This window comes from Bombyx mandarina, chromosome 23 (assembly GCF_030267445.1).
Source record: "Bombyx mandarina strain Sakado chromosome 23, ASM3026744v2".
NCBI classification, from domain to species: Eukaryota; Metazoa; Arthropoda; class Insecta; order Lepidoptera; family Bombycidae; genus Bombyx; species Bombyx mandarina.
In genome coordinates this window covers 10,164,521-10,179,403 of record NC_143229.1, presented here as the reverse complement: position 1 = coordinate 10,179,403, position 14,883 = coordinate 10,164,521, and the positions used below count along the sequence as shown (strand labels likewise).

Sequence of the window (14,883 nt, the reverse complement as noted above, 5' to 3'; positions counted from 1 at the left end):
AGTTTTATCTAAATGTACACAATTTTATCGTTATAATAATAATAATAGCGTTATCTGTGACAAAGACGAATGCAAACACTGGTAACCTCTTACACTATCTCGAGATATTCTGAGTACATAACCTAAAACGCTATCAGCTGCAAATGGCTCTAACAGTCGAGTGCTGATAAATAAGACTTTGAAAGAACCGACCAGAACAGAATAGAATAATATTTTGAATAAAATATTCAAATCGATTAATTTCTTGAACCATCTAGAATTTATAGGTGGCAGGACGTCTGAGAGTCCGCACGGGTAGATACCACAACCCTGCCTATTTCTGCCGTGAAACAGTAATGCGTTTCAGTGGCGGCATTAGGTTGTAGATGTCTATGGTCTCCGGTAACCACTCAACATCAGGTGGGCCGTGAGCTCATCCACCCGTTATATATACTACTAGTTATGTTAACTTATTCCATTAAATTCTGTTGCTTGTAATTTCCGTCAGTTCGTAGGTCACAATAATTTGTCTCATAACCTATTGGCACGAGTTAGATTAATTATGAAAAATAGATGCGTGACATTCTACAGCGGTGCAGTGAAAAATTATGGAAAAACAAATCATACACAAAAACGAAGGTTGAAATAAGGCCAACGCACACACAGACGCTTAATGTATCTTTAGATAAGTAATTAAAATCAAAACGTTTTTATTCAAGTAGGTCTTCACAAGCGCTCTCGAATAGCCACGAATTCATGACAAATTCTGAATTATTTTTTAGTTTTTATTGTTTTTTTTAATCTATAAATTGCTAGCGTTATGTGTTTCTTTTCAATTTCTGTTTCGAAAAGTTTCATCCAGTTTTTTGTACTGTTCAACCTGTTTCTACTGTTCCATGTTACTATCGCGTTATATCGTTTTTACTACTCGCTGTAAAGTTCTAGGCTCTAGCTCGTGACGTTCTAAATTCTGTATTTTAATAAGTAATTCTAAGAATTCATGTCTCTAATAGAAATAATAAATATACATGTCATTTTGTGAGTAGACTTCTCTTGGTAATATTTATAGTAAAAATTAAAGGACAACTTAGTCCTAAAATAGCCATCGAAATATAAATCTATTTACGTGTTATTTAGGTAAGCTTTGTTTAGATTCTTCCATCTAAGACATCAAAGCGAACTGTCGATGACATCAATTCCCGAAACAAGCCACCTGATCATCAGACACGCCTGCGACCTGATCCACATTCAAACAAACTAAATAGAGCACGCCTACGCCACGCTTAGGAACAAATAAACAACAGCGGCCTCGAAACGAAACAAACATAAAGCCCCCCGCAGACTGACGCTTTTCTTCTAATTAACTGAGGGTGATTCACGCGCACGGCCGGCTAGCGCGACTAGCGCGTCGCGTGTCACTGACCTTCACGTAATTGCGGCCGGATGGTGTTGCCGTGCGTTTTATGTACGTACTTGATCATGCTGCAATTACTTTTAAATATAATAACAAAGGTAATTCTCGAGGTGAGTCATTGATTCACATTCGGCCCTGAGGAAGGAATTTGATGAGACAAACATTGCATTTGCTGATAATGGATCAATCTATTTCCTGCTAAATAACTTTGTGGTAATATTTTAGGTCGTTTTAGGTAGATTAGTGGTCGCTTAGCGGTCGAAATTCGACTATAATTACTTTAAATTATAATTTTAAACGTTGTTATGATTCTATTGTTAAAAACTGTACTTCTTTAATCACAGATTTCGGCGGTTTCACCAAGACTACATTATAGACAAATAATATTAAAGACAAACAATATTAATCCATTCTCAATTTAACCACAGCTTTAACAATAAACAAAAGAGTATATATGTGTCAAATATATGGTAGTGTGTGTAATTTTATTTATTGATTTACTGTGTTTTATGCAAAATTTCAAAGAAATATTAGCATCTGCACTCCTTCTCTACATTCTCTATAAGTGTGGTCAATTTCATACTCCTCTGTTCGCGCAATTTTCGTAAAAAGGGGTACAAAGTTTTTGCTTCACGTATTAATATATAGATTATTTTAGGTAGATTACAGCAGATAGTATCAGAGGTTTGACTATTTTTGCTTTGAAAACTATTTTATGCTGAGGAGTATGACGTGTGTGTGAGTGTTTATCCCAATATGAAAACGATAAATGGAACAATCTCCGAAATCTAGATCCAAGTATAAGTTTCTTAACTTTCCTTAAACACGGGTATTTTGTGGAATTGGGGCAAGTTAGAAAAATTCTTATTGTTGATATTCTCGGGAGTGAGAACTATTAGCCCAAATATTATGATAAGAAATTTTCTAAATTAGTGAATATATTTACTGGTTGTAGGATATCTTCCGAGTCCGTGCGGGTAGGTACCACCAGCCTGCCTATTTCTGCCGTGAAGCAGTAATGCGTTTCAGTTTGAAGAGTGGGATAGCCATTGTGACTATACTGAGATCTTAGAACTTATATCTCAAGGTGGATGGCGCATTTACGTTCTAGATGTCTATGGGCTCGAGTAACCACTTAACACCAGGTGGGCTGTGAGCTTGTCCACTCATCTAAGCAATAAAAGAAAAAAATAGAAGATAACGTCATGCGCATATCTACAGACTTGAACAGTATTATAACGGTATTCTAAAATCATAAATATATAAACTAATTGTATTCGAAGCCAAGTAGATAATTATCCAGTGTAATTATGTATATATAAAACTGTATTGATATGTAACAAAACAGTTTTAAGATCCATAGATAAATTGATATTTTTATTAAAGTTGTTTTCATTGTGATTGCTACATTCACTACACTGAATTATTAATTTTATCAGAATACGGACTGAGCTTAATAATATCTTATCAACGGATAAGATTAGCCTTTTAGTTCACGACCCTTATCTTATTTAATTCATTGTAATACATAATCATGACTTTTAATATATTAAATGTGCTTATTTAAAAAAATATAATCGATTTTGTGATCTTAATGACAATGAAATCGATTGGCAAGCTTACTTTTATCTTACGTATTATTTATTTAGTGTAATCGTATATCTTGTAGATAAATTCTAACCAAAAACTATGAAATTAGTACTTATCTTAAATCACCTGTGTCTTATTTTATTTTTATTGCTTGATAGGTGGACGAGCTCACAGCCTACCTGGTGTTAAGTGGTTACTGGAGCCCACAGACATCTACAACGTAAACGCGCCACCCACCTTGAGATATAAGTTCTAAGATCTCACTCAGTATAGTTACAACAGCTGCCCTACCCTTCAAACCGAAACGCATTACTGCTTCACGGCAGAAATAGGCAGGGCGGTGGTACCTACCCGCGCGGACTCACGCGAGGTCCTACCACCAGTAAACTAATATTTTTCGCTTCGACGAGGCTTAACAGCTCAAGGGCAAATGCTTCGTGAATTAATCTAGCATCAAATCGGAATCGCGACCCCGCTGAGAAGATCCGACGGGAATCCCAGCGGGCAGTGGCGACTATCTCAAAGGGGAGGTTATCGTGTCGCATTGATGTCATGAAAAAGCGTTCTAACGGCATCTTACTGATTGTAAAACCTAAAAAAAATATTTTAGCGGCAGTGAACCAACTGATTTTGATTGATTATTTTTTCAGGTATATTTTAATTGCGTATAAAGTATAAAGTTTTATTGCAAATTTTATTTCTCTAAATTAAACGGTTGTCTGGAAGAAATCGCTTTTAGCGGTAAGACCGCCTATTGTACAAATCTTTCTGCTTTTTGACTGTTTTAGAATGTATATTGTGTTTTGGTATGCAATAAAGTGTATTCTCTTTCTCTCTCTCAAATATTTACATATGTATTCAATTACGTCGAAAGCATATGAACGTTATTTTTAGTTTACTCCCAAAACAATTTCAATGAGATGTGATTTAAACGTGGCATTCCTAATGCAGTATCTTGCTTCGAGTAGATTTACGGTAAATATGCTAAATTATGCAAACTGTAAATGCCGCACACTAAAACACGAAATTCACCATATTCCTCCGACGTTGCTATACCGATAGGTAGTTTATCGTGATTCCTACGTTGTTACAGAATTCATTTATTACGTGTACGACAGTAGATTTGTATGTGTGCGTTGTGGTCGCTAATATTCAAATTCATTGCCATTTGTGAAAATTTTATGAGACTTTCGAATCGACCATATAAAAAAAAAACTTTGAATAGATTAATGTCCTCTAATAAAGGAATATTGAGAATTTAATTTGAAAGAAACGACTAGCGCAAAATCAATTAGCAACTGTCCAAAAACTCATTTATAAATAGCATGTCCAATAAATTTCCTCGTGCTTGCAATTCAAGCTTAAGGTTTAAGCGCAACAACGCAACGCGAACGAAATACGATTCCGACACGCCACAACCAATTAAAATTAAATTGTTAGATATACATGCGGAGCTCGACGGAAGCTTATCCAATATCTGAATTCCGTTAACTGGTACAAAGGACTGTCGCTACCACGTCGCTTTGTGCACACACAAGCAAATATCTCATGTTTGGAGAATCGAGTCGCTACGTACTAAGTACATAGCTGTTCAAATTGCTACGTTTGTACCCAAGGCTATAATACATATTGGTTTAGAGACATAATGGAACTGTGTATTTCCTATCCTAATCTCTGAGGTACAAATTTGAACGATTTTTTTTATATAGTTTCAAACATAAGCTTACTATGAAATCGAGTATGTTTGAGAGTTGTGTAAAAGTTTCAAGGAAGTTAAGTTCCCGGTCTTGAAGGTTTTGTGTGCGTTGTGTATTGGTAACGTAAACAAAATTTTGGTCCAATACACGTTGCCACGAAAACAACTGATAGGGCTTTTAAAACGTGACTATACCGAGTAAGGACAAAGAGTACATAATCATGTAAAGCTATATTGTTTGCCACCGGGCACCTAGAAAAGTTATTTCCAACCTTGGAAACTTAAGTCACATTCAAAAGTTGGCCTCCCGCCGACGAAGCAAGTCGCGAAACATTGAACGAAAGTGACCGAACTTTGACTGAACCACGTTGCCAACAAAGTTTCACCCATCCGAACAATATTTGTTCCGTATCTCTTCTCACTGGAATCCAGTTTAAAGAGAATATAAACTGAGCTTTCGCAGCTGAGCAGTAATGCGTTTCGGTTTGAAGGGTGGGTGGGGCAGCCGTTGTAACTATACTGAGACCTTAGAACTTATATCTCAAGATGGGTGGCGCATTTACGTTGAAGATGTCTATGAGATCCAGTAACCACTTAACGCCAGGTGGGCTGTGAGCTCGTCCACCCAACTAAGCAATAAAAAAGAAAAAAAGAGCTGTCATTGAATCCGTGCATTAATATTGTGTGCCCTGTTTAATATTTTTTAAGCATTGTTGTTACGTAAACGCCAAACATATTGAGCCGTGACAATATTCAAATTGAGCGTAGCAGAAGGTCAAACCGTAAATAAAAATAAAACTTGTTCGAAAGAAACCGGTTTTGTTAAATAAATAGACACTAAAATTTATAACTATAAACAAAAACGTGTTTTTATAATTCATTCAAATCTTTTTAGAAAGCTCAAGATTAGACTAGGTGTTAAAATGCGAATGCCGGACTTTGTAATTGCTTGCATAAGTAATTTATGTTTATGCGAAATATTTATCTAACATATATTTGGGAATTTATATTATATATAATTTTTATTATCTTTCTAAATAATCTTTTACACTACAAAAATAAAAATATAGGTAAGTTATTGAAAGTCAAACAATGCGATATCAAATTCTCATTAAAACGAACGTTGATGGTATTATATATGGCCTTTTATGATTAATGTGACACGTTACATGTCTCTGTCGACCCCCTTGTAGCCACCCTCGTAAGCGGGGTGGTTGGCGAACGATTCAGTGACGTCACAATACTGTCACTCCCAACTGTCGCACGAAATGAAAGCACGTTTTATCGGGTTTTATCGCGGACGTATTATTCCACTCAAAGGACATTTAAGAGCACACAAAAGAACTCTCTTCCTGTTTTAAGTTAAACGTTTTTTGCTCTTCAACATTGTATAAAAGCTAAATATTAAATCAATAAAGAGAAATAATTAAGTCAACAAGAGGAAAACTTTTAGAAAGTACCTAGAGGTTAAGAAACAAAGAATTGTTGAATTTATTTTGTGTTCGCTCGATTCAGTGAGTAATAATCAAGTTGGTCATTTATTTGCAAATTAAACACTCACAGAAACGTAAAAAACCGGTATTCTGGTTTGAAATGTGTGAAAACAAAAAACTGACTACCGTTATATTATAGGCAAATACTAAATGTCTTGATATCTAAAAATACATTAGTCGGAGTAGTTTTATGAGAGCTTATCTCAGAGGTGTATCTTGCACGACGGTATATAATATGTATCCGAAGCAGATAGTTTATTACGCTAATGCCTCGGGCGTGCGATTCAAAATGAGTATTCCCAATTACTGCAAAACCAGTTCTCGTGTAGGATTATCGAGAAGATAATAATCGTGTATGCTCATAATTTAACATTTCTGTGTTCAATCTCCATCGAGACTGTAAGCTTTATAACACACATGTAATTAATCTTCTCGATACTTGATTAAATTAGACAAGCAGTCTTTACTTTAGCACTTTAGTTTTAAGCCCTGTATTTATTCACCTATTTTTTTTACAATGCACAATACTTCTAAAGAGGAAGAGGTAGGTTAAATAATTCTATGTCAAATGAAGGCGATTCATTTTTAACGTAATCATCTAGGATACACGGTCATCAGTTTTTGAAAAAGTGGAGTAAGTATGTAATAATAAGCTGTTAAGTTAAACTTCCAAATTAATCTGATGTGCCACGACATTTTAGCAAAGTCTTAAGTCAAGTAATGTTGTGCAAAGTTGTTTTAATGAAATTATTCTGGTTCTTTAAAAAGTTTCAATGAAAATTCATTACAATTAATGAATTAAATTTTCTCAGTTGAAAACTAAAATAAATTCGTATCTGGTGATTTAAAAGAATCTTTCACTGCAGCTCTTCATAGAGATATTTTCTAGAGAATCATTCTGCAAATGTAGCAGTTAAAAAAGCTTAGAGAGAGAGAGAGAATACACTTTATTGCACACCAAAACACAATTTACATTCAAAAAACAATCAAAAAAGCAGATACATTTGTACAATAGGCGGTCTTATCGCTAAAAGCGATCTCTTCCTTTAGCGAAGCTTACCATGTTTTAAGGTAAATTAACTTTTATGTTTGTAGAATAGAACGTGCGAACAAACGCACGTGTAAACTGCCAAACTTCCCTCTTCTTGAAATAAACAAACCCGTCATTAAAATAAATATTGCTCGGTTTCGTTAAAATTAATTAATAAACGTAACAAAGTCAGTAACCGGGCATCGGCAAATTCGAGAGAACTATTTAAGTAACCCGTTTACTGATGCAGACTTGGCGTATTGCCAACGAAAACGTTCGTATATAAATAAACACGATGAATTATACGAAAACATTTACAATGTACATATTCATAAAACTCACATTTAGAAATGCAAGTGTGCAGATGTAAACGTGCAATCTTCCGTATATTTAAATATTGCCAATAAATATCAAATGAATTTAATGTACATTTCTTTCACAGCTGTTATAAGCCAAAAAATATAGTGGAAATTTACTGAGCTGATATTATACCAAATATTACCAAACGTGTTCTATGAATTCAGCATCAAAGTTCGGTATCAAAGACCCACATTCCAATTAAGCGAAAGCCCCAGTGAATGGTGCATTGAATCTATACGACGTAAACGACGGCACCACAGGTACCTTGGCACACCTACATGCTCTGAATTCAATCCCATTTAAGGCTAAAGCAGAAACCACTCCAGTGTGAACTTTTGCTATTCATAGACGCAAATTAGTGTATTATATTATGACAAATGAAAAAATTCAAATCGTTCAGTAACATTCAAGACGAATAACATTAAAAATTGTTGAACGCGCTCATTATAATTTGAAAACATTAAACTTGTATACAATAATTCATACATTTAAGTGGTGGATCGAAACGTCGTTCACAAAATGTGACATAGCTTTTAATGGTTCACGCTCACATGCAAGTGTTCTTGACATTTACGGTAATTACTTTCAAGAGATAAGCTCGAGCCACACGAATAACCTTTTAAGTAAGACCTACTGTCGACCCAATTAATAACCGCAGACATTTTACATATTTGATATAATACATTTTAATTCATAGGATTTTTGAGAAGCGTATAATTTTGTGTATTTATACGTTGCTATTTTTTTTTATTACTTTGAATATGTGTGTTGTTATTCTCACCTGTAGGCGGTGGGGGAGTAGGTTCAACTTGAGCAATCTGGCCGTTGCTCCTAACGGTTCCTGTTTTCTTCCTGTTTCCAGTAGTTGCTGGACTTTTCGTTGTTTCCCGCTCAACCCTCTGTAACAAGATAAATCGGTCAATTTGAAAATAATTCTTCGGCTTAAATAATTTCATTTCGAATACTGTTCAATTAATCCAGCATGGTTAACATTAATTATTTGGGCCTAAAATGTTAATGTACTGCGTAATCACTTTTTTGTGTTATGATTCTGTGGAGGTGTTCCGAGACTTGTTAGAATGAACACCAAGAGGAAGCAAGCAACATTGAGGCGTTTTAGTTTCTCGCCAGATTTTCTTAGTAGGTCGCGATTACGACTCGATAGTAGCATTCGCAAAGCAGCTGCCCTTGAGAGGGGCAAGCGGCTCAAATTGTGTGCGTGTGGGTCGGGTGACCGAACACCACATTCGTATAGGTCATTATAGGCCGTATACAAGTTTTGTAAGTGCCAATAAAGAGGAAATCGCATGTACTCTATTTGCAAAGCATAAGGTAAATCCCGCCGAGGATAAACGCGGCGCGATCACAAACAGACTTTGACAGAGGAATGTCATGGATGCACCACCCCCAGAATGCCCGGACAATTGCCACCCGGCTAAGCCCACCCCTCGCCCACCCGTCCTAGTACGGGAAGAGCCTCCGGATCACCAGTAATACCTATATAAAAAAACCCTCATTAAAAAGTAATTTGGGTCACAGACTCAAGTCTTTGTGAGAAACATATCTGGAATGCATATTTTTCATAAAAAGATTTTCAAAGTTTTATCGGATAGTTAAGCTCTGGTGTGATCATTTGTAGTCACATTAGACAACGATCTTTTAAAATGGAATCAGTCAGTCGTAAAGCGCCAATCCACTTATTTCAGCTGACGGCAGGCGATCCTAGTCGAAATTGCGTCGAGTCATGAGTCACGGCATTCGACGTTTATGCTGAGTCACGCCGGTGTCGGCAAGAAAACGCCGAGTATTGCCGACACAGCAGCGATCCATCGCAGCGGTTATTGCGCTGACCGTGCAGAATAAGAACACTGCGGCCACTCACTATACTGCACTAATGTTGATTGATAATCGATAGCATAATACTATATTAATAAATTTCACCGACTACTTTCATCGATAAGCTTCTACGGAATTTATGATAAGATATAACTATCTCTTTGGAAAACAAATGCTCTATAGATCCTTTCATCGAAGGCATTTTGTTTTTTTTTTTTTTTAAAAAGGTCTATTGGAAAGCAGTACATAAATCGGTAGACCTTATCGACTAAACTGAATGTTGACTCAGCTGACCAATCGCGTGTTTTCAAAATAAGAAAACACGAAGCATGCGAAAGTTGAGGGGTGAATAAATATGGTGCGTCAGTAACGACACGATACGCGAAGCGCTCGTGAAAAATAGGACAGTTTGGGGAGACAGGGTTTTATTTTTCCTCCCCTAAAACGGGAGGGTATTTGAGTAGCCCCCACCGACCGATTTGTTTATGTGCACAGCAGGCCACTACTTTGAAATCAAACTACGTCATCGGGAAATTGACAAACAACATTTTTGCATACGAAAATTTAAAAGCAAATGGGTTCAATTTTTTTTTTAAGTATACGCACCGGAATAATTTTACTCACGTAAACAATTTAGGCATCAATAAATATTTTAAGATTGAAAATAGCAAATATTCTTTGGGATAGGATTCCACAAGCCGTATGGTGTTGCGTACCACCTGTACCATACTTTGTTACCGATGCTCATATCAACCGTATAAATTAAGATTTAAAGTTTAAGTCACAATGGCAATGGATTCCGATATGATTCCGAATTTCAAACTGGTTCTTCAATTTAGCAATCTATATATATTTACAGACAATACCACAGAAGTATTCATAGAAAAAATATTTTTACGATAGTTTAAATTTCATTTTAAAAATGACTTCAAATTCATTTTTATAATGTTTAATACTAACATCCGAAAACGCCCATTTAATTATAATTAGGAAACAAAGTTTAAAATCATAATAAAAGCAGTTTCACAAAAAAAAAACGCACATTAAAACATCAAACACATATTTCCTGTCACCTTCCCACATCAAAGCGAGATATTTAAGACAAAATCACGTCTGAAGTGAAAGTGAAATGGTGCATTAAAGAGAAAGTGTGGTTGTACCGCACTCATGACTGACCTACGCAATGCGACACAAACTAAGCCACGGTTGCTACTTACACAAGGAATGCACGCCTTGCATTTTCTCAGCCTATTAACATAACACGCTTCCTTGTGTCCATCCATTTTAATCCGTCAAATCCCTCCTAGACGATGTCCAACGCGACAACGACACAAGAAGCAGTAGTTTCTATCTAAATTTAAACGCTTGGCAACGCCCCAAATTAATAATTTATGGCAGTGGAATATTGAAGCTATTTTCGTTTTGCTATTCACGAATTAATAAAATATATCAAGGGAAGATAAAATTGTTCAGGTTGTTTATAACAATGTACTATTTATCAACTTCAAAATTTTATTAGCTGCATTGAATACACAATCGTAAATTAGGCAGATAATCGCATTTAATCTAATCGTATTTATTTATGACGATAATGTTCTATACTCATTGTCAGTTAGAATAAATAAATGAAACTAATGGTATCGTATCTAATTTAGAATATAAATACGCTGTAGTCGTAAAAGGTACGTGCAGTGATCTCATTAAACATTCATTAAAAGTATCGTAAAACTGTACTATGGTCTCATATATACACAGACAAATGTTTTGATCTAAGCATCAAAACCTACTGCTATGAATAAATATATTTTACATTTCACAGCTCATCATAAAAACCAACGATCCATTTTATGCAATATTAAATTTAACCATGCTATTCGCTCTAGAACGCGATGGAACCTATAATCAGTTAACTCTTTGTGGCGTTTAACTATATGTTTAATGTTTAACTATATGACATTTCGGTAATATGACATCTATATATTAATACGTGAACAAAAACTTGAAGCAAAAACTTTGTATCCCTTTTTACGAAAATTGCGCGGACGGAGGAGTATGAAATTTTCCACACTTATAGAGAATATAGAAAAGAAGTGCACAATGCAAATATATTTTTAAAATAATGCATAAAAGATATATTAAATCAATAAAGAAAACATTACACACACTACCATGTATTTGACACACACACATATACTCTTTGTTAATTGTCAAAATTTTGTTATTGCTTAAAGTCCGTAGTCAAAATGAGAATAGATTACTATTGTTTATCTTTAATATTACGAGCATTTGTCTTGGCGAAATCTGTAATAATAGGACCATAATAATGTTGAAACTTATAAATTTAATTAATTACAGTTGAATTTCGACTACTGCGGGACCACTAGTTTCGGTAATTATATAAGAATTTAATTTAAATATAAATTATATTGTTATTACAAAGGTAATTGTGTTAATTAAATAAGCGTAAGCATTTCAATAACAGAATATTTGAAGCACGCTTTGTCTCAATTAGAGCTTTGATGTGGGCGTCTCATTATTATTAACAGTAGAATATTATTATGTTCTTTGAACTGACTCGAGTTCTATGTTAATTTAGTAACTAAGTGATTTCGACAGCAACTTGCAGTTTAAAGTCTGCGTATTATTATGTATTGTATTATTATGTGCTTTGAAGCCTTTGAAGCATCAATAGATCGTGAACATTATCAAAACATTCATTCACCTTTGATTCGTATCGATCTTTACGTAATAATGTTGTTCATTAATAATTTGGCGAGGAAACATGTTTTCTTATGGGTTTATTTATTTATTTTATTTGTTGTCTTTGTAGGCAGACGAGCACACCTGATGGTGAGTGTTTACCGTCGCCTAGGGACATCAGCAATGCCAGGAGCAGAGCTAAGCCACTGCCTATAATTAAGCACTCTCCACAAACTTCGTTTGAAGGAGGACATGTCATAGCGCTCGGGAAACATCGTAGTGGGGGGGAGCTCGTTCTAAATCCAATCCCAAAAACCTCGATAAAATTGATATGATTTTTAAAATTCTTACACAAAAAAAAACTTGATTACTCGAAAACAACCATAACAAACATTTTGTATTAATATCAGACATGAAGTAGAATATAAAAGGTCAAACACAAATATCATGTTTCAAACAAGAAAATTCAATATTCTATATGAAATAGCTTCCTTATTGTTCATGGCTGTAGTGAATTTCAAAGAAGCTATCCGCACATATACTCTATGATTGTTAGTTACATTTTACTGAGTCACGGTTTGGGTTTCCGAGTTATTTGATGTTATGTAAATGTTTTCTGAGAGTAAAGAAACAAATTAAATGTGAGGTTTGTTTTCGGAGCAGGTTGATATTTTGAATCAAATTAATTATTAATAAAGTTAATTAACACCTATTAAATTAATCGATCTTCGTAGTGGCGTTATTTAATATATTTTTGGTTAAAATTTTATTTCGAAGCCTGAACGAACACTAATGATTGTCCATTTCTGTTTACTTTGAAATTGCATTTACTCTCAGGCATGTTGCCAGATCATCAAAAATACATTTAAACATAAGATTACGTGCGAGAACTCACTGAAAATTTCGATATTCCTCTCAACGTTTCCATCAAAACACCCGCAGCTTTAGTAAACATCAGGTGAATGACACAATAAGTGGTAGAGCGTGATTTATTTACAAGTTCACCTTAAGGGCTCGCTCGTACTCTTTCCCCGAGGGATAGCATCAACAAGATATCCAGTTTAGCATGAGCTCAATTCTCTTCTACAAAATTATGATAGGAGTTAGAAAAGTAGTTAAGGCAATATTGGATCAACAGACCTCGATTAACCGGTTCATTTATACAGAAGGTTAACGGTCTCCCGGTACTTCGAACATTCTAAGACCATAAGCAAGAGTAACGACTTCATTTCACTTCATAGTTTTATGGGAAAGGAACTTTTAATTAAATTGCATGAGTTTAGTTAATCATGTCGTAAATCGAATGTTAATAATCTGATTTACGGATTATTTATGATAATAAATTAGGAATAAAATTACACTGTACATTTTTTAAGCATTGTTGTACATAAATCCTACTTGGATAATAATTATTAATGCATTGACTTCACAGACTTAATGAAAATTTACCACGACATTTATAACATTTGCTTACTGTTTTAAATATATACATCTGCTTAAAACTTGTTTTAAGTTTAACAAAAAGCACATTTACATAACAATGCAGATAAACTGTTGAATGTATTTAAATATTACTCAACATTTATGACCGTTTGACCTTTGTCTGCTCGGGTATTTAAATAAAATAAGATGTTTGTAAGATTATACAAGAGTTTAACGAAACAACAATTTATGAATATTTTTATTTCACATTACATTTTATTATTATTATATAAGTTACATTTAAAGTAATGTTTTTTTGTTTATTTTGAAAATGAAAATCCTAATTTCAACAGAACATTGAAACGGAGTCAAAAATAGTTTTGATTACAAAACAAAGTTAAGAGTAAATATGGTCATTATTTTCGTACAAACAGAAATAAAGTTAGAGTTAGTTTTCGAATTTTCATACCCATATCATTCAAAATTGAAAATCGAACATCACTGAATAAATTCTTTTGGAACTCGCGACGTTTCTACGGTATTAATTATAATTAACAGAATAATAATTGTCAATGACTCTAAAAAACTAAATTATTTTCTGTATTATATTTGTCATAGCAAACGGAAAGCAAGGTTAATGTTCACAATATGCTAAATAATGCGACGCCACAGTAGTTTTTCACTATTGTGCAATACGATGACTTTTAATGAAATTATTCGGAATGTTAATTTTACAGAAAACTACACCTATCTGTTCCAATAAAGATTATTTAGATTAAAGTTAAAAAAAATACATTTCTCAATAGTATCCTTGAAACACACCTGTGTTTAGAAAATAACGAGAATTTTCAACTCCTCGATACTTAAATTTAGATTAAAACTATGTCGTTGGTAAATATGGGATAGGACGTTTTTACAAGAGTGAAGTCAACAATTCATTATATTAGCTTTCTCAAGTACCAAACGCCTGTAGGCAGTACTTTGATGTAGGTTGCGTTCATGTACTGAACATTTATCTCTCAATCTTGCAATGCCCCGGGGTGGACGCCGAATACAATAACTACGACCGTTCGTACTGAGAACGAGTTCCCTCGTGTGTTCTTTAGAACCGGTATGTTTGGTCCGGACCCAGCCTCGGGGACTGACTAACTAGATTACAAACTGGTATTTAATGGTCTTAAGAAACATACACAGATTTATGTTTTATTTTAATCATATTTATACTTAAATAAATGCGTTCTGTAATCATTTCTATTCAAACCATTTATGACATTATCTTTCATTGCGTAGTTATACTTTTTTTTTTTTTTTATTGCCTTTGTAGGCAGACGGGCATACGGCCCACCTGATGGTGAGTGGTTAC

The 14,883-nt window shown here is 34.4% G+C and overlaps 1 protein-coding gene across 2 annotated transcripts in view; it reads right to left on the bottom strand.

Moving 5' to 3' along the window:
• Positions 1 to 14,883, bottom strand: part of Kdm3 (Lysine demethylase 3) — a 168,568-nt gene that overhangs the window by 73,404 nt on the left and 80,281 nt on the right. For both annotated transcript variants that reach the window (XM_089737227.1, XM_089737228.1), the window contains one exon: positions 8,344 to 8,461. In XM_089737227.1, coding sequence (XP_089593353.1) covers positions 8,344 to 8,461 — 118 coding nt within the window. The remainder of the gene's footprint in view (positions 1 to 8,343; positions 8,462 to 14,883) is intronic.